Source organism: Callithrix jacchus, chromosome 10 (assembly GCF_049354715.1).
Source record: "Callithrix jacchus isolate 240 chromosome 10, calJac240_pri, whole genome shotgun sequence".
NCBI classification, from domain to species: domain Eukaryota; kingdom Metazoa; phylum Chordata; class Mammalia; order Primates; family Cebidae; genus Callithrix; species Callithrix jacchus.
In genome coordinates, this window is record NC_133511.1 from 96666610 (window position 1) to 96691263 (window position 24654).

Below are 24654 nucleotides of genomic sequence, written 5' to 3' on the forward strand. Positions count from 1 at the left end.
TATAAAGTATGCATAATTCCAGAAGATCTTTTTTTTTCAAATAAAACCAATTCTTTTTAGTACCAGAGCACTCACATTTTGCAAGTCTTAAGAAATAAAATAAGAAAACCTCTTCATGTGTGTAGTAATACCGTTAGCTGCCTATCCAATATCCATTCTCTACCTTCATCCTTACTATAATGATTTTGTTTAGGTATTCATACTTCTCCCTTTTGACTCAAAGAAGGCTAAATTACCTTGATGTGTCCAAATTACCTATTATAGATTCACACCCCTTGTTAGTGAATGGCTTGAGATATAGACACATAACTCAGTTCTGGCCAATGAAACATAAGAGACTTCTAAAAACTTAATCATTCATAGAGAAGAGATGGTCCTTTTCTGCCTCTGTATGTAGTTGTACCTGGCTGTGCAGCCATCTTCCTACCAACATATGAAAGGGCAGAAACTCCAGAAAACTGTAGAGATCACAGCTGGAATCCTATTATACTGTGCTTGGAGCTGCCCTGCCTCTGGATTTCTTGCTTCCTTTTTTGCTTATGTCTGTTTGAATTAGGAATCTGTTATTTGCAGCTAAATTCATCCTAACTAATAGAAAAATAAATATTTTTGTCCCATGTTCCTCAAATGGTGAAAATTTATTCAGCTAATTCAGTGAGTATTTGTATGCCAAATACGTTACAACAATATTCACTACATAAACCTAAAAAGCAAACCATTTAATTAAAAATCTAGGGAATAATTTCAGAAGAAATTTTTCAAGCTGAAAATTTTGAAAATGAATGGATAGTTATGAAAGTAATTATTTGGATTACTAAAAATACTTCACCTTTGGCTGTTAATTGTACTTTCTCAGTAGAAGAGAACTACCATTTATTATGATTATTTTGAGAAAGGGAATCTGTTTTTAAAGAATTTTTTTTTTCCTAACTGAAAGCCTGTCGAATACGAATTTTCAAGGAATTAAGATGTAATAAAATGCCATGGCATAAGTCTCTGCTAAGGCCAACATTTTACAAAAATGACTTATAATCAAAATTATTATCATTATGTTAACCAGAAAATGCCAGAAGATTGGGCTAAATTATCATTATGTTAACCAGAAAATGCCAGAAGATTGCGCTAAATTTGTACCCATCTTTTTAAGTACCTTAAAGGCACTTTTCTGAATAAATCCTAGAGCTAAATTTGCTGGCCTGTTATTTGTCTTATTCTCATAAAGGTAAGGGAAAGAATGCACACCAGATCTATTTATTTGCTCTCATTGGCAATGAACATAAATATGATTTAAAAACACAATTATTGCTTGTGAATTTGTGTTCTGTGGTGTTTTGGCATTTTATTTTTAGAATGTGAATGAGAAGTACATAACCATAGGAAATTTTCTTAAGAATAAATGGCCCAGATTACAATTATAATCATATTATTTTTTTTGTTTTTGAAATCTATATGGATTTATAATTTACATGAAATGAACTGTGTCTATTTTAAATAGGTGTGGTTGATGCAGGTAGAACAATGTATATTCGTGTGTAACTACCACAATGAATATATAGAATATTCACAATGAATGTTCTATATATTCTATATATTCTATATTGTGGTAGTTACAGCTTCCACAATTCTTTATATTCTTTTCCAATTACAACTCAATATCCTAGCCCCTAGCCACCAATAATCTCTTTGTTTTTTTCACTAGAGAATACTTTGTCTATTCTACAATTTCATGGCATCTAATATTTTGTACCTGGTTTCATTCATTTACCACAATGCTGGTTCCTTTTTACTGTTGAAAAATAGCCCTTAGCATAAATGTATCATAATTTTTTATCCATTCACAGGTAGATGCACTTTTGGATTGTCTGTAGTTTAGCTAATTGCAAATAAAACAACTATAAACATTCACTTAGAAGCCTTTGTGTTTACATATGTTATTGATCTTGGTATAGATCTAAAAATTGAATTGCTAGATTGTATTTAAGTGTAAGTTTAACTTTATATGAAACTATTAAACTGTTTTGCCAAGTGGCTATATTATTTTGCATTCTTATCAGCTAAATATAGGATTTGTCCATTGCTCCACATTTACACAAACACTTGGTATTTTCAGTCTTTTAGATATTAGTCATTCTAATGTGTATATAGCAGTAACTCATCAGGGATTTAATTTGCATTGCCTTGATGATTAATAATATTGAGCATCTTTTCATGTGCTAATGGTTGATTTCTATATTTCTTTAGTAAAATGTTTATTCACATCTTTTGACCTATTTTTGTATTGAGTTGTTTGTTTTGTTACTGTTGAGGTTTCAGAAATGTTTATATATTCTGAACCAATGTTTTTATTAACTATGTGTTTTCTGAATATTTTCTCTCATTATGTGGCTTGCCTTTTCATTTTGATAATGCTGTATTTACAAGAGCAAAAGTTTTTTGATTCAGATAAAGCACAATCATTTTCTGTTCATATTTTTTGTGTCCTAAAAAGTATTTGCCTACTCAAGGTTACAAAGATTTTCTCCTATGTTTTCCCTAAGAACTGTTATGGTTTTACTCTTTATAATCAGATCTGTGATCAATTTAAATCAATTTTCATGAATGGTTTTAAAGTTCTCATCACCCAGATATCCAACTGTTTCAGCAATATTTATCAAAATCTCTGTCTTTCCCCGACTGAATCACTTTATCAAGAATGATTTGCCCATGTATGTGTAGGTCTATTTGTGAACTCTCCATTTTGTTTCTTTGCTCTTTATGTGTATTTTTATTCCCATATCATCCTGCTTTGATTACTTTAGTTTTATAATAGCTGTTGAAAACAAGTAGTGTAAATGGAATACTATTCAGCCTTTAAAAAGAAGAAACTCTTGTCATTTGCAACAACATCAATGAAACTGGAGGGCATTATGTTAAGTGAAATAAGCCAGACACAGAAACACAAATACCACATGATTTCACTTATATGTGAAATATAAAAAATCAAACTCAAAGAAGCAGAGAGTAGTAGAATGGTGGTCACCAGAGGCTGCAGGGGGAGTGAGAGGACTGGGAAGATGTTGGCTAAAGCACACAAAATATAAGCCAAACTAAAGGTATATTGTATATTATGGTGACTATACTTAATAACAGTATATTGTATACTTGAAAATTGCTAAGAAAGTAGATTTTATGTGTTTTATGACAAAAAAAGGTAACTATCTAAAGTAATTCACCTGTCAATCAGCTTGGTGTAGCCATTCCACAATGTAGGCATATTTCAAATCATCATGTAGTATACCACAAATATATGCAATTTTTGTCAATTAAAAAAATTAACATAATTAATAATAAAAAATACAAAAATATAATTTTTTAAAAGAAATCAGGTAACATAAATCCTCCAAACTTGCTCTTGTTTAAAACTTATTTGTCTATCTAATTCCTTTGCATTTCTGGCATTTCCACACATATTTTAGAAATATCTTGCCAATGTATGCCCTTTCCCTCAAAGAGAAGGCCAGCTGGAATTTTGATAAGTATTGTATTGACTATATAGCTCAATTTGCAGGAAATTGACATCATAATAATTTTGAAGTTTCCAGTCCATGAACGTGGTATATCTCTTGGGCCTTTCTTCATTTCTCTCAGCAATTATTTGTTGTTTTCTCTGTATAGGTTTTGCATGTATTGTGTTAAATAAATAGCTAAGTATTTCATGTGTTTGAGTGTTGTGGTATTTGATTTTTAAATTTCACTTTCTTTTTTGCTTTTTTTTTTTTTGTATCTCATCTACTGTAATCTGAAAGGATTAAATCCCAAACACACAGCAGTTAATTAGTTTCATGTTTCTGAATGGCTGGTTAAAAGGCAATCCTAAATTATAACTTAGTTTGACTTAGATTGTAAATAATTCAAGAGTGAAGTTTAACTTGCTACTATTTTAAACACATGTGACCTTATAGATCAGCTATAAAATGTGAGAAGTGCTAAGTAATCTTTGATATTACACATAAACCACACTAAAATTCCTTTCAATAACTAAAAGGAACCATTTTGAATACAGAAAATTCTAATTAGATTGGCATAGTTAAGGCCAAAAATATAAAGTAGACATTGCTACCTTATTTATCTTCAAACCTTGCCTTTAAGAGGCAGATGAACACAAAACACAGGTGAATCTTGCTTAGTTCTGAGACAGTGAAGGAATTTCCCCATTAATTAAATATATTCACATAACCAGTTATATAAATCTAAATATAAAACCAATCTCCAGTAAGTTTTAAAATGGCACTCACCAGCTTTGTGAAAATTTGAACATTACTAACGAAGGCTAATCATATCTTTAGAAGGGGTGAACAGTGATGGCATTTACTGAATTGGAATTACTATTGAAATTCAAAAACTGAACATACCCATTTAACCACAAGCCAGTCTTAGTTTTAAATCAGGACTATCCAACAAAATATTCTGTCAGTCATTCATGATCTGAATTCTGGTGTATGAATCTATTAAAGTATGGTACACATTAAAAAGTCATGTTTTTGTTTTGTAATAAATAAGGCAGTGGCCGATTATTACTCATTAGTAGCTTTTTTGAGATAAGCTATCAAGTCTGCCCTTTCTTCTTTCTTCTTAATGCCAGCAAAGATCATTTTTGTTCCAGGGATACACTTCTTGGGATTCTCCCAATACTTCATCAATGTATCCTTTCCCCATGTGATGCCTTTGTTCTTATTGGCATCTGTGTAAGAGAATCCAATGGACTGACCTGTCTTCTGCCCAAGGAGACCATGGAGATTAGGCCCAGTCTTGTGCTTGCCTCCCTTTTCAATGATGTGGCACTGGGAACACTTCTGAAAAAAAATCTTTGTGCCTTTCTCAACACCACCCATATTTAATTCTCAACACTGGCACAATGAAGGTTCCCACTCTGAAGTCAAGACATTCCACTCTCCTTAAATTTAATTTTCTAACTGTCACTAGCATACAGAAATACACTGACCTTGTATCCTGCAAACTTGCTGAATGTATTCCTTAGTTCTACTAGCTTTTATATAGATTCTTTATGGTACTTTGTGTTCTTATCATGTCATGTACAAATAAAACAGTTTTATTTCTTCCTTTCAAATCTATACACTTTTTACTACTTTTTTCTTGCCTTATCACAGGTTAGGGTCCCCAACAGCATGTTAAGCTGAAATGAAGAGAGAGGATATCTCTGCCTTGTTCCTGATTTTAGGGGAAAATAGTTCAGTCTTTGATCATTAAGTATGCAATTAAATCAGTGTTTAGTAGACATTCTTGGCCAGATTGAAGAAATTCCCTTTTACAAGTTTCCTATGAAAAATTTTTTTAATAAGTGAATATTAAATTTTGTCAAAATCTTCTCTGATACCTACTGAAATGAGCATATTTATTTTTTTCATATTCTCTTAAGGTGGTAAACTACATTTTCTGTTGTTAAACCAAGTGACATGATTTGGCTCTGTGTCCCAACCCATATCTCATCTTGAATTGTACTCCCATAATTCCTACATTTTGTGGGAGGGATCCAGGGGGAGATAATTAAATCATGGGGGTGGTTTCCCTGTATTGTTCTAGTGGTTTTCAATAAGTCTCACAAGATCTGATGGTTTGATAAGGGGAAACCATTTCACTTGGCTTTCGTTCTCTCTCTTGCCACCATCATGTGAGACGTGGCTTTCACCTTGTACCACAATTGTGAGGCTTCCTCAACCATGTGAAACTGTAAGTTCAATAAACCTCTTTCTTTTGTAAATTGCCCAGTCTCAGGTATATCTTCATCAGCAGCATGGAAACAGACTAATACATCAACTTTGCATACCTGGGATAAAACTCACTTGATCATGATGTATTGTTGGATTTAATTTGTTAATACTTTATGAAGGAATTTTGCATCTATGATCAGGAGGATATTGGTATGGATTTTCTTTTCCAGTAATGTCTCTGTAATGCTAGTCTCATCATATGAAAGAGGAAGTCTTCCTGTTTTCTCTATTTTCTAAAAGGTTTGTGTATAACTGATATTATTTCGTCATGAAAGGTTGATGAAATTCACCAATGAGATCATTTGGTCTTGGAATTTTGTTTTTTAAAAAGCTTTTAATTATAAATTTGATTTATTTAATACATACAGATATTTTAAGATATAAATTTTCTTCTGTCTCAGTTTTGGTAATTCATGTTGTATTAGTCAGAATTCTCTAGATGGACAAAACTAATAGGATAGATGTGTATATGAAAGGGAGTTTAATGTCTATTAAAGATTATATATAATGTCTATTAAAGAAAGACTATATATATATAATATTAAAGATACTCTATTAAGATGTATATATGAAGGGAAGTTTAATGTCCACATTAAACAACTCTCCATAGCTAGAGAGTTAGTGACCTGATATCTTTTGTTATTTATTTTTAATTTAATGCTTTTGTAGTCAGAAAACATACTTAACATAATTTCCATCCTTTTAAATGTACTGGGAATAGTTTAATAAGCTGCAAAGAGTCTATAACAGTGAATGTATCAGGTATATTTAAAAGAATTTCTTTGTGGATACCCAAATTTGTTTCTCGTATCATTTTCTTCCAGTGAAAAATATCCTATAATATTTCTCATAGTATAGATCTGTTGAACACAAGGACTTTATATCTGTTTAACTGAGAATGTTTTTATCTTGCTTTCATTTTTGAAAGATATTTCCACTGTAATATAATATAATAAGAAGATTGGTTTTTCCTTTCAGCACTTTAAACATATTATTTCTCTCCGCAGAAGATCTGCTATATTCTGTCCTGCATTATTTCTGAAGAGATGTCAGCTTTTATTCTTACATCTGTATCCCTGTAATTAATGTGTTTCCTCCCCTCTGGTTGCTTTTATGCTTTTCTCTTTATCATTGTTTACAGCAATGTGATTTATGCCTTTAATCTGGTTATCTTCCTACCAGAGGTTCACTGAGCATTTTAGATATGTGGGTTGTTCTCCATGAACTCAGGAAAAATTCTGTCCACTATTATTTCAAATATTCACATCCTTCTCAGTCTTTCTAGGGCTCCAATTATACATCTATTAGAGTGATTGATATCTCACAAGTTACTGACACTCAGTCCTTATTTCCAGCCTTTTCCTTTTGCTTCTCTACACTGCAATTTGTATAGCTTTAATGGTCTGTCATGAAGTTAATTGATCTTTTTTTCTCTAATATCTAACCTGCTGTTAAATCCACTCAGTTTTTCTTTTGTTGTTGTTGTTGCTTTTTTTTAATTTTTTGCAGTTGAGATATTGTATTTTTTAGAACTATAAGTCCCATTGGTTCTATTTTAAGTCTCCAGTTCTCTTCAAATTATATTCATATTTTTCTTGAATTACATGAGCATATTTATAATAGCTGTTTAAATGTCTTTTTCTGTTAACTCTCTTTTGTGATCTGTTTCTATTGATTGACTTTTCTTCTGGATATATATTAACTTTTCTGGAATCTTCATCAATCTGATACTAATTATTCCAAATGAAAACAGATGTCTCATGTTTTATTTTTATTGATTATGTTAAATCATTTTTAAGAGCGGGCATATTTGAAATTTTCTAACAAGTTCAATAACTCCTGTCCAACTGGTCTTAATGCAAATGTCTCCTTACCCTGCACATACTCCCATACTTGTTTCCCTTATACATACTGATTAGTTGTTTTTTTTCCTGGCAGTTGTTTGTGTCAAGCCTTGTGGAGTTCATCCTATGCATAAGCAACATAATATTCAGCCAAGACATGCGGCAATGCTTATACAAAATTTGAGAACTATTCTACAAATAGCTCCCTCTAATGGTATTGCTCTGCAAATTTCAGCCACCTAGAACTTTGATGTCATTCTCTTCACTTTATGGAGAACCACTGTGCTTTTCTTAGATTCTTCCCTACTCCTCCCTTCTCCTCCCCTCTCCTCTCCTCTCTTTCCTCTCTTCCCCTCTCCTCCCCTCTCCTTCCCTCGCCTCCCCTCTCTTCCCCTCTCCTCCTTCTCTCTCTCTCTCTCTTTTTCTTCCCCTCTTCCCCTTCTCATTCCCTCCCACTCTCTCCACTACAATCTATAAATTGCCTCCAGGTACAAAGACATAGTGAACTTTAAGACACACTTCAACTTTTACCCTGCTCTTAGGCATTACAGCTGATACTTCCCGTTGTGTAATACCTAAAAATAGTTGTCATATATTTTGTCCAGTTTTTCAGTTGTTTAGAATGGATTGACTAGTCTGATACTAATTACTCCAACTGGAAACAGATGCCTTATGTTTTTATTTTTAATGGTTATATTCAATAATTTTTAAGAGACAACACATTAGAAATTAAAATTTAAGAAAAAGTAATATTAAGGGAACCTTTAAATAATAAATAATATTGCTCTTAAAATTAAAAAATGAATTATAGTACTAGCTATTCCACTTGATCCACTTTGGATATGGCAGTTAGTTGTCTAAGTTTCAGTTTTTTGAGTAGCTTGACTAGATGACTTCATAAAATCCTGTGATTCTAATGTCCAGAAACTCAATAAAGTTCATCAAAGATACCTTAATGATCAGGTATGCATGGACATTAATCTAATAAATGCTTCAATGTAACCATTATTGTTATATGTTCTTAACAATTAAAATGTGTTCAAATATAAAATGTACATATAAAAACTATAAAACAATTTTAATAAAAAAAGAAATACATTTTACCTTTTCAAATTTAATATGTTTATGCCTTAACTGCCCCTAAATAATATTAAGGACTATCTTGAACTACCATAAGTAAAGTAAATGAATGTTTAGACTGATAATTCTCATTTGGTTTTATTTCCACTAAATATATTCTTTATTATTTTGGCTTTTTTAGGATTTCATTTAAGAAAAAAATTCTGACTATAAATGATTATAATATTCTAAAATAACAACTGTATAATCCTTGAAATTCACATTAAATAATGAGAAGACAACTGGCTATTCATAGTCTCTTGAGAATAAACCATATTATCAAATTCCATATTTTTTTAAATCTGCTTTTGTGTTTTTAATCAGATATTAATCTCTGGCTTAAAAAACTAGACTAATTTTAAATAACAATATCAAATAGTAGCAATGGACTTTTCCTCATATTTCATAAAAAGCTTTTTAAATAAGTTCCAAGATACATGACCTCCTTTGTCGGAATCCACATTGAGCATCCTTAATCAAATTTTGCTACCCCGGTACTCCTTTTTGAATCTCTTAAGATATTCTCTAAATTATTTTATCCACCCTATTGAGAAAATCTCTGCTGCTATAGTTACAAATTTGTGTGTCAACATTTCACAATCATACCATTATATTGTGTTATTTCAATTGAATTAGATCTTTCTTAAGCTTGAAATTTTTATTAATTTTTTGTTTAAGCTTACTATTTTTTAAATTAATAAATGGTAAACAACATAGAAGTATAAATTTATCCCAGCTTAAAGGCATCTGATAAAGTTTATTGCTTATTTATACCTTGACATCCACACATTCATATCCCTCAATACTCATATGTTTTTTCAGTAATAACAGGAAAAAGTAATTACAATGAAATATGTTTACATATAAATATAAAGGGAGTAATTTTTTCTTAAGCTAGACTTGCTGCACATAACTACTCCCTTTCTGTCAACTTGTAGATGTTTTCTACTTTCTGACATCTGAACTCCCTTCACTCATTCTAATCTAACAACTAGTTACTTAATTTCCCCCATCTTTTTATTCTGTCTAACAAGTTATTCTTTTCTCTTAAATCACATGAGAAGTATAGGAGAACAAGCAAAAGGGAAATCTATGAAAAGTTTTATCACTTAGTAAGTTTGAAGTTTTAGAACAATGGAACAAGAACTGTCAAACTTTAGAGCGGCTAGGAATCATTTGGAGACATTTGTTGAATTCAGATTCCCAGGCCAGGCACGGTGGCTCATGCCTGTAATCCTAGCACTTTGGGAGGCCAAGGCAGGCAGATCACAAGGTTAGGAGTTCAAGACCAGCCTGATCAACATGGTGAAACCCCATCTCTAGGAAAAAAAAAAAAAAAAAAATTCAGATTCCCAGGACCTACACTCAAGAATTCTTAACTCAATAGGCTTTAAGTGGGGCCTAGGAGTCTGAATTTTGAACAGAAAAGCCAGACCATTCTGATACAAGTATTCTGCAGACCATATTTCGAGAAAAACTGCAGGCCTTTTGCCTGCAGTCAGTATATGATGCCTCCAAGTGACAGAGGAAGTAGTCTGCTTTTGTTGAAGTAAGCTAACACTATATTTGTCAAATTATGCTGTATAAACCCCAAGGAACTGTGCAAAACAATCAACTGGGATAGTAAAAAATATTAGAATTATTCATTATCTATAAAAATCAATAATTAATTATTGATTTTTAATAATTAAAACGAGAACCAGAAAGATGGGAAAGTAATTAAGTGATAAATGATTTAGCAGACCAGAAAAGTCAAAACTTAAACTAGTTAAAGTAAATTTTACTTGTATTGCAGAACCCCAGAAAGGCTCAGAAATTTGAGACAGCAGGTACCTCTGAAAGTAGAGCTGAAAACAGGTTGACTAGATAGAAAACAGATAGGCCAGGCGTGGTGGCTCACACCTGTAATCCCAGCACTTTGGGAGGCCGAGGCTGGTGGATCACGAGGTCAAGAGATCGAGACCATCCTGGTCAACATGGTGAAACCCCGTCTCTACTAAAAATACAAAAATTAGCAGGGCATGGTGGTGCACACCTGTAGTCCCAGCTACTTGGGAGGCTGAGGCAGGAGAATTGCTTGAACCCAGAAGGCAGAGGTTGCAGTGAGCCGAGATCGTGCCATTGCACTCCAGTCTGGGTAATAACAGCGAAACTCCGTCTCAAGAAAAAAAAGAAAACAGATAAACCTCCAGAACCTTTCTCTCACACCTATCAGTCAGACAACTATACTTTTGCTATCAGAAGATAAAGACAGAAGATTTGTTCTCTGGAGAAATTAAACCCCGGGATTTTGAGACACCACGCAGAGCTCAGAATAAGGCAGCTAACTCTCCTCTGAAAAGAGATTTAAATGAAAGTCTACATATTGAAACTGAAACTCTTAGCTCCCTTCTTCACTTGGCTACTACATTGATCAAATTGGCAGATTTACTTTGGTGAAATTGATTAACTCCAGAGAAAAGACACCGACACTTAGGAACTCAACCCCAATGAAAGAAGAAGCCTAGTCAAAATACTCTCCAATGAAATCCATCTGTCAATAAAATAAGACAAACCTATGCTCACCTTTCTTTTATTTTCTTTTCCTCTCTTTTCTTTTCTTTTTCTTTTTTTGACAGAGTCTCACTCTGTTGCCAGGCTGGAGTAAAGTGGCCCAATCTTGGCTCACCGCAACCTCTGCCTCCCAGGTTCAAGCAATTCTCCTGCCTCAGCCTCCTGAGTAGTTGGGACTACAGGCACAAGCCACCATGTCCAGCTAATTTTTGTATTTTTAGTAGACACGGATTTCACCACATTGATCAGGATGGTCTTCGTCTGTTGACCTCATGATCCACCTGCCTCCGCCTCCACCTCCCAAAGTGCTGGGATTACAGACCTGAGCCACCGTGCCCGACCCTGCTCACAGCTTTTCAACCAGCTTTTCAGTTCTTCACTTTTAAATATTGATGAACGAGTAACTCATATTTAAAGCAAGTCTGTAACATTAAAGACCAAAACCAAATAAAACAAAAACCCCAAAACAAACAAACAAAAACCAAGTACTTAGAGAAAACACAGACTGTACAGGAAGAAGCAAAAGATTTATTGGGTTGGGGGGTAAAGATAAGCAAATATCCCAGATAAGAAAATTAGAAGTTCAGTTCATAAGATTCAGCATATACAAGTAGGAGTTCCATAAAATCATAACAGAAAAAATACAGTAAAAGGATATTGTTAAAAATATATATAATTCAACAGAACATCTCAAAAGAAAAGGATGAGACTTTTGAAACTGAAAAGACGATGTGAGTATCCAGCACATCCTGAAAAAAAGTTTGAACACTGTCAATAAAGAGATGGTTCTAAATGTTTTCATCTTTTGTGTCACCTATAAAGGATGATGAATCAGTATGATATCAGACTTCTCAACAACAACACTGGAAACAAAAATCAATGGGGCAATACTTTCAATATTTGGCAGAAAAAAAATATTTCCCACAATTTTAAAAAATTAACTATCCGTCTTCTCTTTTTTGGAAAGCCACTGGACTATGCACACAATAGAGTAAATGAGGTACAGGAAAACTAGGAAACCAGGGAAAAGAAATCCAACACAGGAGAGAGAGAACAGTAATTCCCATGTTGATAGTGAAGAGAGATCCCAGGATAGAGATCACAGAAAACAACCAGTTCAAATTGGAGCAAGAGGACAGCAATTTTTTTTAATTGTTTCATTAATTTCATTATCTTTTTCATCATTTTCTTCACCACTGTAATTTCATGCTATTGGTGATAGTAGCAAAACAAGCAAAAAAATAAATGAGTAAGATATAATTATTAACTACTGGAAAAAACTTAATCACCATGATGCCAACCTCAAAGTTGTGTATCCATAGCAGCCATATTTCATTTCCCATTAATTTGGCATCTTATTCCCACAAATTTTTCTGAACACCTTTTCAACCCAAGGATATGTATGTTTAGCCTGTATCCTATAGCAGCATATGCAATATGCTTACTGAAACCATATCAAGTAATTATAAAATCATCAGATTCAAATCACACAGAGATGTGCCATGGTTCTGGTATTCCACAGTTTAGTAAAGAAATATACCATTTTGGCCCTCATTTCAAACTTATTAATTACTTCCTCAAGTAAATAAATAAATTTTCTTTTGACTTTCTACTTATAATTAAAATATAGTCATTTCCCCTGGACTTGATTCTGTGATCATAGAGGACTTTTATGCTTTAATTACCTTATTGTACCACCCATCCTCAATAATTCTCTTTTTATCCCACTGCAATAAACTTCACCATATTAGAATCCTTTATATTCTACTTCAGTTTTATATTATTAGTAGTAATCTAAAAATAGCTAACATTCCTAACATTTTACCATAAAAGAGAAAATACTTTGTTTTTCTCTTTAGACTATCCACTTCCCTATTTCTATTACTGATTTGGTGTTTAATGTATAAATAGAGCATTATCCTATGATTATCAACAACACTTTCAAAATTTAAATTTTATTTACAAAATAATTAGCAAGACTTATGTTTTCCCTCCTAAGAAGTTTTTACTGACACCCAAGATCATCATTTTGTTGCCTCTTCTCCTTTACCTCATTCTTAAATGTGATACTGAGGCAAATATTTACAAACACATTTGTTACCAAATCATGTTCTATCATGAATTTGGGAAAATGCTTTAAATTCTATAAAAGAAAAAAGTAAGCTAAAGACTTCCTTGATCATCCAGTTTTAAATAAATTGCTCTCTAGAGACAAAAAGCAAAATAGCAGAGACATTTTTATTTATACTCAACCTTTCATCTAAGAACATATAATCTGTAAAAGTGACTATTACTCCAATTTTACCACCAAGGCATAGAATTACAGAGATTGAACTCAAATGAACTCAAGAGGTTATCTAATCTAGCTTCTATCTCCAAGGATGACTGCATTTTAACAGTCCAAGAGATACATCCATCTTCTCTATTTTTTCAAAATCTCCAGGGAAGATGTTATAACTTGCCTTAGTAATTTGCTTGGTTGTGTAATATCCCTTGTTTTACTCATAATCCAAATCTATAGATAAGAAGGAAATAAAACTCAAGTTTCCCAGCTCCTCGATAAATGCTCTTAACCAGTTGTGGTTGTAAAACAACCACAAAAATAAATAAATAATGAAGTAGATATTTTGGTTAAAATTTCCAATATGAACAAAGCCTCCAAGAATACGGGATTATGTGAAAAGACCTAATCTATGTTTGATAGGTATACCTGAATGTGATGGAGAAAATGGATCCAAGCTGGAAAACACTCTTCAGAATATCTACTGAACTATTCACCTGTTCCAAGCAACGTTCAATTTGAAAAAGTCTTATATAACAAAATTATCTTGATTTAATAATAAAAATTTTCCATTAGAAAGAAAAATAATTTCTGTTAGGTGTAAATTATGAGTCCCAAAGATGAGACTAGAAAAGATTTAATGGGGTTCAACTCAAAGATGGCCGAATAGGAACAGCTTCACAGTGCAGTTCCCAGAGAGTGCAGTGCAGAAGGCAAGTGATCTTTGCATTTCCAACTGAGGTACGAGGCTCCCCACCTTCAACCCCCTTTCTCTCAGGTGTATCGGCGACTCTGTCTCACAGGTGCCAGTCAAAATGGCTGCTCAGAATAACCAGCTTAGAGAAGAGCATAAATGGTGCTTGATAGAGCTGAAAAACATAGCATGAGAACTTCATGAAGTGTACACAAGTTTCAATAATCAAATCAATCAAAAAGAAAAAATATCAGAGACTGAAGTTCAACTCAATGAAATAAAACGAGAAGGCCAGATTAGAGAAAAAAGAGTGAAAAGTAATGAACAAAGCCTCTAAGAATATGGGATTATGTGAAAAGACCTAATCTATGTTTGATAGGTATACCTGAATGTGATGGAGAAAATGGATCCAAGCTGGAAAACACTCTTCAGAATATTATTCAGGACAATTTCCCCAACCTAGCAAGGCAGGCCAAAATTCAAATACAGGAAATACAGAGAATACGACATAGATATTCCTCAAGAAGAGCACACTAAGGCACGCAATCATCAGATTCACCAGGGTTGAAATGAAGGAGAAAATACTAAGGGAAGCCAGAGAGAAAGGTCGGGTTACCCACAAAGGGAAGCCCATCAGACTCACAAGAGATCTCTCAGCAGAAACCCTACAAGCCATAAGAGAGCAGGGGACCAATATTCAACATCCTTAAAAAAAAGAACTTTCAACCCAGAATTTCATATCCAGCCAAACTACTAAGCTTCATAAGTGAAGGAGAAATAAAATCCTTTATGGACAAGCAATTGCTGAAAGATTTCATCACCACCAGGCCTGCCTTACAAAAGCTCCTGAAGGAAGCACACATGGAAAGGAACAATCAGTAGCAGCCACTGCAAAAAATGTACCAAATGATAAAGACCATTGACACAATGAAGAATCTGTGTCAATTAATGGGCAAAACCACCAGCCAGCATCAAAATAGCAGGATCCAATTCACACCTAACAATATTAACCTTAAATGTAAAGGGGCATTTAGCCTTTTTCAATCAAAAGACACAGATTGGCAAATTGAATAAAAAGTCAAGACCCATCAGTGTGCTGTATTTTGCAGACCCATCTCATGTGAAAAGACACACATAGACTCAAAATAAAGGGATGGAGGAAGATGTACCAAGCAAATGGAGAGCAAAAAAAGAGCAGGGGTTGCAATCCTAGTCTCCAATAAAACGAACATTAAACCAACAAAGATCAAAAGAGACAAAGAAGGACATTACATAATGGTAAAGGGATCAATGCACCAAGAAGAGCTAATGATCCTAAATATATACAGACCCAATACAGGAGCACCAAGATACATAAAGCAAGTTCTAAATGACCTACAAAGAGACTTAGATTCCCACACAATAATAGTGAAAGACTTTTACACTCCACTGTCAATATTAGTCAGATCAATGAGACACAAAATTAACAAGGATATCCAGGACGTGAACTCGGATCTGGACCAAGCAAACCTAATAGACATCTACAGAACTCTTTACCCCAAATCCACAGAATGTACATTCTTCTCAGCACCGCATCACACTTACTCTAAAATTGACCACATAATTGGAAGTAAATCACTCCTTAGCAAATACAAAAAAATGGAAATCATAACAACCAGTATCTCAGACTACAGTGCAATCAAATTAGACCTCAGGATTAAGAAATTCACTCAAAACCGCAAAACTACATGGAAACTGAACAACCTGCTCCTGAATGACTACTGAATAAATAATGAAATGAAGGCAGAAATAAAGACTTTCTTAGAAACCAATGAGATACAACATATAAGAATCACTGGGACACATTTAAAGCAGTGTCTAGAGGGAAATTTATAGCACTAAATGCCCACATGAGAACCGAAGAAAGTTCTAAAATCAACATCCTATTGTCAAAATTTAAAAAAAAAACTAGACGAGCAAGACCAAATAATTTCAAAAGCTAGCAGAAAACAAGAAATAACTAAGATCTGAGCAGAACTAGGGAGATAGAGACACAAAAATCCCTTCAAAACATCAATAAATCCAGGAACTGGTTTTTTGAAAGGATCAACAAAATAGACCACTAGCCAGATTAATAAAAAAGAAAAGAGAGAAGAATCAAATAGATGCAATAAAAAATGGTGAAGGGGATATCACCACCCATTCCACAGAAATACAAACTACTATCAGAGATTACTACAAACAACTCTATGCACATAAACCAGTAAATCTAGAAGAAATGGATACATTCCTGGACACTTACACCCTCCCAAGACTAAACCAGGAAGAAGTTAAATCCCTTAATAGACTAATAACAAGGTCTGAAGTTGAGGCAGCAATTAATAGCCTACCAACCACAAAAAGGTCCAGGTCCAGAAAGGTTCACAGACAAATTCTATCAGATATACAAAGAGGAGCTGGTACCCCTCCTTCTGAAACTATTCCAAACAATATATAAAAAAAGGAATACTCCCTAATTCATTTTATGAGACCAACATCATCCTGATACCAAAATCTGGCAGACACACAACAAAACAAGAAAATTTCAGGCCAATATCCATGATGAACATTGATGCAAAAATCTTCAATAAAATACTGGCAAATTGAATGTAACAACACATCAAAAAGATCATCCATCACAATCAAGTAGGCTTCATCCTGGTGATGCAAGACTGGGTCAAAATATGCAAATCTATAAACGTAATCCATCACATAAACAGAACCAAAGACAAAAACCACATGATTATCTCGAAGATGCAGAGAAGGCCTTCGACAACATTCAACAGCCCTTTAGGCTAAAAACTCTCAATAAACTAGGTACTGATGGAATGTATCTCAAAATAATAAAAGTTATTTATGACAAACCCACAGCCAATATTATACTGAATGGACAAAAACTGGAAGCATTCCCTTTGAAAACTGGCACTAGACAAGGGTGTCTTTTCTCACCATTTTTATTCAACATAATATTCGAAGTTCTAGCCAGAGCAATCATGTAAGAAAAGGAAATGAAGGGTATTCAGTTAGAAAAATAGGGAGTCAAATTGTCTCTATTTGCAGATGACATAGTGTCTCAGCCCAGAATCTCCTTAAGATGATAAACAACTTGAGCAAAGTCTCAGGATAAAAAATCATTGTGCAAAAATCACAAGCATTCCTATACACCAATAACAGACAAAAAGAAAGCCAAATCATGAGCTAACTCCCATTCACAATTACTACAGACAGAATAAAATACCTAGAAATACAACTAACAAAGGACATGAAGGACCTCTTAAAGGAGAACTACAAAACTGCTGCTCAAGGAAATAAGAGGAAACACAAACAGATGGAAAAACATTCCATGCTCATGGTTAGGAAGAATCAATATCATGAAAATGACCATACTGCCCAAAGTAATTTATAGATTCAACACTATCCCCATCAAGCTACCACTGACCTTCTTCAGAGAAATGGAAAAACCCACTTTAAACTTCATATGGAACCAAAAGAGAGCCCACATAGCCAAGACAATCCTAAGCAAAAAGAGTAAAGCAGGAGGCATCACACTACCTGACTTCAAACTATACTATAAAGCTACAGTAATCAAAACAGCATGGGACTAGTATCAAAATAGAGATATAGACCAATGGAACAGAACAAATGCCTCAGAGGCAACACCACACATCTACAACCATCCGATCTTTGACAAACCTGACAAAAACAAGCAATGGGGAAAGGATTCCCCATTTAATAAATGGTGTTGGGATAACTGGTTAACCATGGGCAGAAAGCTGAAACTGTATCCATTCCTTACAACTCATACAAAAATTAACTCCAGATGGATTAAATATTTAAACATAAGACCTAACACAATAAAACCCTTAGAAGAAAACAAAGGCAAAACCATTTAGGACATAGGCATAGGCAAGGACTTCATGACTAAAACACCAAAAGCAATGGCAACAAAAGCCAAAATAGACAAATGGGATCTAATTAAACTCCAGAGCTTCTGCACAATAAAAGAAACAATCATTAGAGTAACCAGCAACCAACACAATGGAAAAAAAGTGTTTGCTATCTACTTATCTGACAAAGGGAATATCCAGAATCTAAAAAGAACTAAAACAAATTTACAAGAAAAAAATAAACAACCCCATCAAAAAGTGGGTGAAGGATATGAACAGGCACTTTTCAAAAGAAGACATTTATGTGGCGAACAAATGTGAAAAAGTGCTCATCATCACTGGTCATTAGAGAAATGCAAATCAAAACCACATTGAGATACCATCTCATGCCAGTTAGAATGGTGACCATTAAAAAACCTGGAAACAGATGCTGGAGAGGATATGGAGAAACAGGAACACTTTTACACTGTTGGTGGGAGTGTAAATTAGTTCAACCCTTGTGGAAGACAGTGTGACAATTCCTCAAGAATCTAGAAATAGACATACCATTTGACCCAGCAATCCCAATACTGGGTATATATCCAAAGGATTATAAATAGTTCTATTATAAAGACACATGCATACCTATGTTCACTGTGGCAATGTTTACAATAGCAAAGACCTGGAACCAACCCAAATGCCCATCAAGAATAGACTGGATAAAGAAAATGTGGCACATGTGCACCATGGAATACTATGCAACCATAAAAAAGGATGAGTCCATGTCCTTTGCAGGGACATGGATAAATCTGGAAACTATCATTCTCAACAAACTGACACAAGGACAGAAAATCAAACACCACATGTTCTCACTGATAGGTGGATGTTGAACAATGAGAACACATGTATACAGGGAAGGGAACATCACACACTGGGGTCTGTTGGAGGGTGGGGGGCTAGGGGAGTAATAGCAGGGGTGGGAAGATTGGGGAGGGATAACATTAGGAGAAATACCTAATGTAGGTGAAGGGGGGATGGAGGCAGCAAACCACCATGCCATGTGTATGCCTTTGTAACAATCTTACAAGATCTGCACATGTATCCCAGAACTTTAAAGTATAAAAAGAAAAGAAAAGATTTAATGGAAACTTTCTGGGTGCCAGGCATTGTACTCCATGCATCGTATCACATTAAATCCTCGCAGCAACTCTATGAAATAGGAACTACTGTTATCTTCACTTTGTACATGAAGAAACTGAGGCTCAGGGAAACAAAGGTGCCCAAGTTCACATAGCTAGTGAATGGTGAAGCCAAGAATCAAGTCTAGGCATTTGGTTATGTTTTACTGTCTCTCATACATTCTTAAGACATTTCAGTTACTACATTATTATTAGGTTGCTTTAAAATTGGTTGAAAAATCCTTATCTGTATAAAAAATTGTGTGTGTTTCAAATTCCCATTAGCTCCTCTGTATTTTTTTCATATCAAAGATGTTCTAGGAAGTACGAGTACCTTCTAAAAATCATACATTTGTATGACAAGTAATACTTTAAATTTTGTTTTCTAAAGCTTGCTTGATTGTTTCATAATTTTTCTTAGTTCCCTTATATTTATTTTTAAAAACTTATATGAATACTTTCAAAATGCATTTTAGTTATCTGGGGCTTTGCTGATTCTTTAGAGGAGCAATGATGCTTTTAGGTCTTACTACTATTCTGAATGAAAAGAGGCAGATTTGAGACTGGAAGTTAGGTTGGACTGGCTTCAATCTAACTAGCTTATAAAATATTTTAACCAATTAGAATGTTTTCTCTAGTATAAACACAACATTTTAACTAGGTAAATGGCCAACTATGTTACCCAAATAATTTCCTGAAATATTATTTCTTTGCTAAGGTAATTTATGGTAATAGTGCAATAAGCAGACTTATGAACAGGTTTATATATGATTTTTTAGTTCTATATGTCTTCTAATATTTCAGGTATTTGTTGACATTGATATTTAGAAAGAAAAAACACATTTCAAAAGCCACAAAGTTTTGAAATTGAATTCACAGTTCAATATTTAATACAAAATTACCTTTTTCATTGTTTCTTTTCCCACTGTAATTCACGTCCATCCTGCCCCATGCCATTCTTAAAGAACAGAATTCGGACTGAAGTCCTCTCAGTAAGTTTCTTCATTCTAATAGAAAGAACAGGCTTGGTTTTCTGTCTTTTGACATCAGTAGGAAGCATCAACCCATTCATTGTCCAAGTTACTTTCTTCATTAACAACAGATGGTCTAGAAGATAATTTTTTAAGTCAAGTAAATATTTGGCTTCAAAATTAAAAATGGACACATCATACTTCCCTCCTTCTATTAGCTGTGTAACATACACTGTCCAGTCTCCATTTAGATGCCGGTTTTCTGAAATGCTACCACCAGCTTCCTACTAACTGTGACATAAGCTGTAGCAAGCTGTCTGCTCTGATAGCCTGCATAAATCATCATTTCTGAAGGGAACAGATGTTCAGGGTATGAAAGAGTAATACTACAATTTAGTCCTAATTAAAATTCACCTTAGCATGCCTCTATTACTGATTAGATGCACCCAGCTGAAAGGGACCATTGAAAAGGTCCAATGTCCTTTGCTTCCTATAAAACAACATAGGTCCTGAACTTTTAATGTCTTTAGGGTTGGGAAACATTTATTTTCTCTTGAATATTATTTCTTATCCATTTTGCTTTAAAGATGATGACCTACAAATAGTAACATTATACTATAATTCTTCTTCCGTGACTATAAGGAAGGTGCCTTCTAGGACATCCTTGGTGAGATATTTAAACTATTTGATTGAAAATGAGTAACAGTTTTTCATTAACAGTTTACTTTGACCTATATATTTTCAATGCTGTGCACGAAAATTTAAGTTTCAAAATTCCCATTAATATAAATGGGAGTGCAACTAAATTATTATGTATGACTTTGAAAATGTAAGGGTAAGAACAGGAGTGCAGTATATTGCATACTAAGTTGCTGCCAGCATTCTCTTTTCAAGAGGTTTTGTTTCATAAATAAATAATTTGCACCTGAGTTACTTATTTGTACATTCAATTTATTTTTATCATATTTTCTTCTTACATAAATTACAAAAATACAATGATCCCTCCCTCATCTGCTCTCATTTGTTCTGAAACATAATTTTATTTATAGATAACTGAAAGTAGCTGCATTTATTGCTATTTCGCATTGAAATTTGCCCAAATTTTCAAAAGATCTTTCTCTGTTAGCACTTACCTTGAAAGAAGCTTGGCCTCTATGACTCAGAAATGTTATTTTACATAAAATCTGCTAATATTGATATGAAAAACAAGCCAGTGGTTATAAATAACCTTCAAGTCTCAGAATGGCTATATTAAATGTTCAGCAATAACAACAAAGAAAAATCCTCTATTCTTTCACCCCCCTTTTCTCTCTGTTACCTCACACATATACACATATAAAAACAAATATACGGTGGTATACAGATAAACAAAACTTGCAGATTAAATTAAAACTAAATTATAAGACTATAGACATAATCCTTCAAAAAAAGAAAAAACATTTTAACGGAAATTTGTTAGTATTTTCATTTTGTAAACTGAAAATAATAGGAATTAGAAATTATAACAGAAAAATGAGCTATAAGTTAATGAGTTCATAAATAACCAAAAAATTGAAAACAGATACTCAAGTAAATACATGTACACATATGTTCATAGGAGCAGTATTCACAATAGCCAACATGTGGCAACCAAATATCCATCAATAGATGAATGGATAAACAAATTGTGGTACAATGTATATACATAAATGGAATATTATTCAGCCATAAAAAAAGAATGAAGTACTGATACTTGCTTCAATATGGACAAACCTCAAAAACATTATGCTAAATCAAAGAAGCCAGACATAAAAAAGGTGACATATTGTATGATTCCATTTACGTGATATATCAGAATAGGTAAATCTATAAAAACAGAACATAGACTGATGGTTGCCAGTGGCAGGGAAGAGAGGGGATTGAAGAGAAGCTTAATGGGTAATGAGTTTTATTTTGAAATGATGGAAATATTTTGGAACTAGATAGAGATGTTACATAACAATGTGACTAAATGCTACTAAATTATTCACTTTAAAATTATTAATTTTGCATTATGTGAATTGTGTTATGTGACCTCAATAAAAAAGAAGAAAGAAAAAGAGGAGGAGGAGGTCCTATAGGTGCCAATCATAGTCAGTATTCATCTAGGAAAAAAAAAAATCTCTCACGGGGGGGGGGGGAAATGAATGAATTATTGTAGTTTAATGGGCGTTTACCCAAAATCTGTATGCCCCTAGAGGCTTTGCATGTGAAGAGGTATTAACTCTACCTTCAAACTACATTTGAACCCTTAGCTCTGTTTCTTAGTGACACTAGATGCATTATACCTCCTTGAATCTCAGATTTCTCATTAACAAAATATCTAGTGAGCATCACTCCACTACCTGATAGGGATTAAATATCTTATATGTAAAATTACCTAACATATTGAAGTGACTCCATAAATGTTAGCTTATTCCCTCACCTCCCTGAAATCCTATTGGTTATTAAGGAGCTCTGGAGTATATAAATTGTTACATCAGTCACGGTCCAATCAGGAAAACAGAATCCACTCAAGAGTATTTGAGCAGAGGGAACTGACTCCAGAGAATTAATTATGTAAGTGATAGAAAAGGGTGAGAAGCAACCAAAGGACAGTTAGGCAAGGCAGAGATTAGAAAGAGCAAGAAACCACTCCCATTAAGGCCAGAGAGAGGAAATGTTACTGGTGCCCAGATTTAGAGATCTTGCTGATAAAGGGTTTTCCCTTTGATGACTTTGACCAAGGCCAGGACTAGAGCGAGGGGAGTGAAGGTCTTTGAGGCAAACTTTAAGGAAGCCTGTGCAGGGCCCTCGCACAACCCTCAGAGTGAGTACCTCCTCAAATTGTGTCCCATTGGTGCTTCACTCACCCAACTCTAGTCTCAGCCCCGGCTTAACCTGTCTCTTTTACATGCAGAACTCCTTAAATTCCATGAAAAATAATGTTCTAGCCAGACTCTATTTATATGATTTATAGATATTAATTTAATTCTCTCAACAACTTAATGAGATAGGTAATATTATTATCCTTTACAGTTGAGGAAACTGAGGCACAGAGGCATTAACTTGACCAAGATCTTACAGCTGGGATGTGGTGACACTGGGATATGAAATTAGTTCAAGAAGCTGTGTTCCTTGCTCCTAATCACTGCACTCTTCTGCCTCTACCATATCTCTCAAATTCAATGTCTAAAGCAAAATCTCATATCTTTCTGCACAAACTGACTCACCCTTCACAGTTCTTATTTCTTTCAGGGTTTCCACTTCTTTCACAGTTATCCAATCTCTCAACTAGACCTTGAACCCACGCTGCTTATTCATTTCTCTCCAACTATTTTCTTATTCATTCAACAATATATATTAGGTGTCCACATGTCAAGGCACCAGGGTGACAATTAGAAGGAAGACAGAGCTGCTTGTGCAGTTCACAGCCTCTGGCTGAGAAACTGACAGTGGAAGGGCTGTTTGAACAGAGAGCCTCATGTGATGAGAAGTTAGTTGTGAAAATTTGGGGGAAAAGTATTCCAGGCAGAGTGAAAACCAGACACAGAGGCTCCAAGTGAGAATAGGCCTGGCATGCTTAAGAAAGAAAAATAAAGTTTGAATACAGAGAGAGTGAACATGGTTAAAGCCGAAAAGACAGAAAGGGGCCACACTGTGCAGGTCAAGATAAAGGATTTGAACTTTATTCCAGATGTGATGGAAGCTGTTGGAAGATTCTCAGCAGGGTGGTGCTATGTGAAGAAAATATAGTTATCCCTGGGTATCCATGGAGGCTTGGTTTCAAGACCCCTAGAATATCAAAATCTGTAGATGTTCAAGTCCTTTATATAAAATGTAGTTGTATTTGTATACAACCTACACACATCCCTGTATACTTTAAATCATCTCTAGATTATTTATACTACCTAATACAATGTGAATGCTAAGTAAATAGTTGTTATACGTATTTTTGTTTATATTAGTTTTTATTGTTGTATTTTTATTTTTTATAGCTCTTTTTTTCCTGAATATTTTTGATTCATAGTTGGTTGAACACACAGAAGCAGAGCCCATGGATACAGAAGGTCAACTATAGTGCTGAGTGTAGTAGACACTGTTGGTGCCCCACCAAGGTGCCTTTTACCAGGCTAGTGCACTCAGACTCCAGCTGCTGTGAGTCCTGTGACCTTCACACAGTTGCACCCTTCTGAGAATTGCCTTTGACTGAAAGAAACCTAGTCAGGAAATGCCTGCAAGTTTGTGATCTCCTCCCTCCAACCTAGGAAGACAGCCCACAGCCAATGATTGACTGATTCTGGGACACTGTAGCCAGTGCCCTTGCTTCAAAGTGGGGCAACTCTCTTGTGTCTTTCACATTTC

The 24654-nt window shown here is 34.2% G+C and overlaps 1 protein-coding gene and 1 pseudogene across 1 annotated transcript in view; both read right to left on the minus strand.

Annotated features, from left to right (window-relative positions):
• The window catches only part of DCDC1 (doublecortin domain containing 1), a 105553-nt gene that overhangs the window by 9681 nt on the left and 71218 nt on the right, over positions 1–24654 (minus strand). Inside the window, 2 exon segments of the mRNA XM_078340784.1 lie at positions 20224–20252; positions 20255–20428. Of these exon segments, the coding sequence (XP_078196910.1) occupies positions 20224–20252; positions 20255–20428 (203 nt within the window).
• LOC108593835 (cytochrome c pseudogene) lies at positions 3265–7849 on the minus strand (annotated as a pseudogene).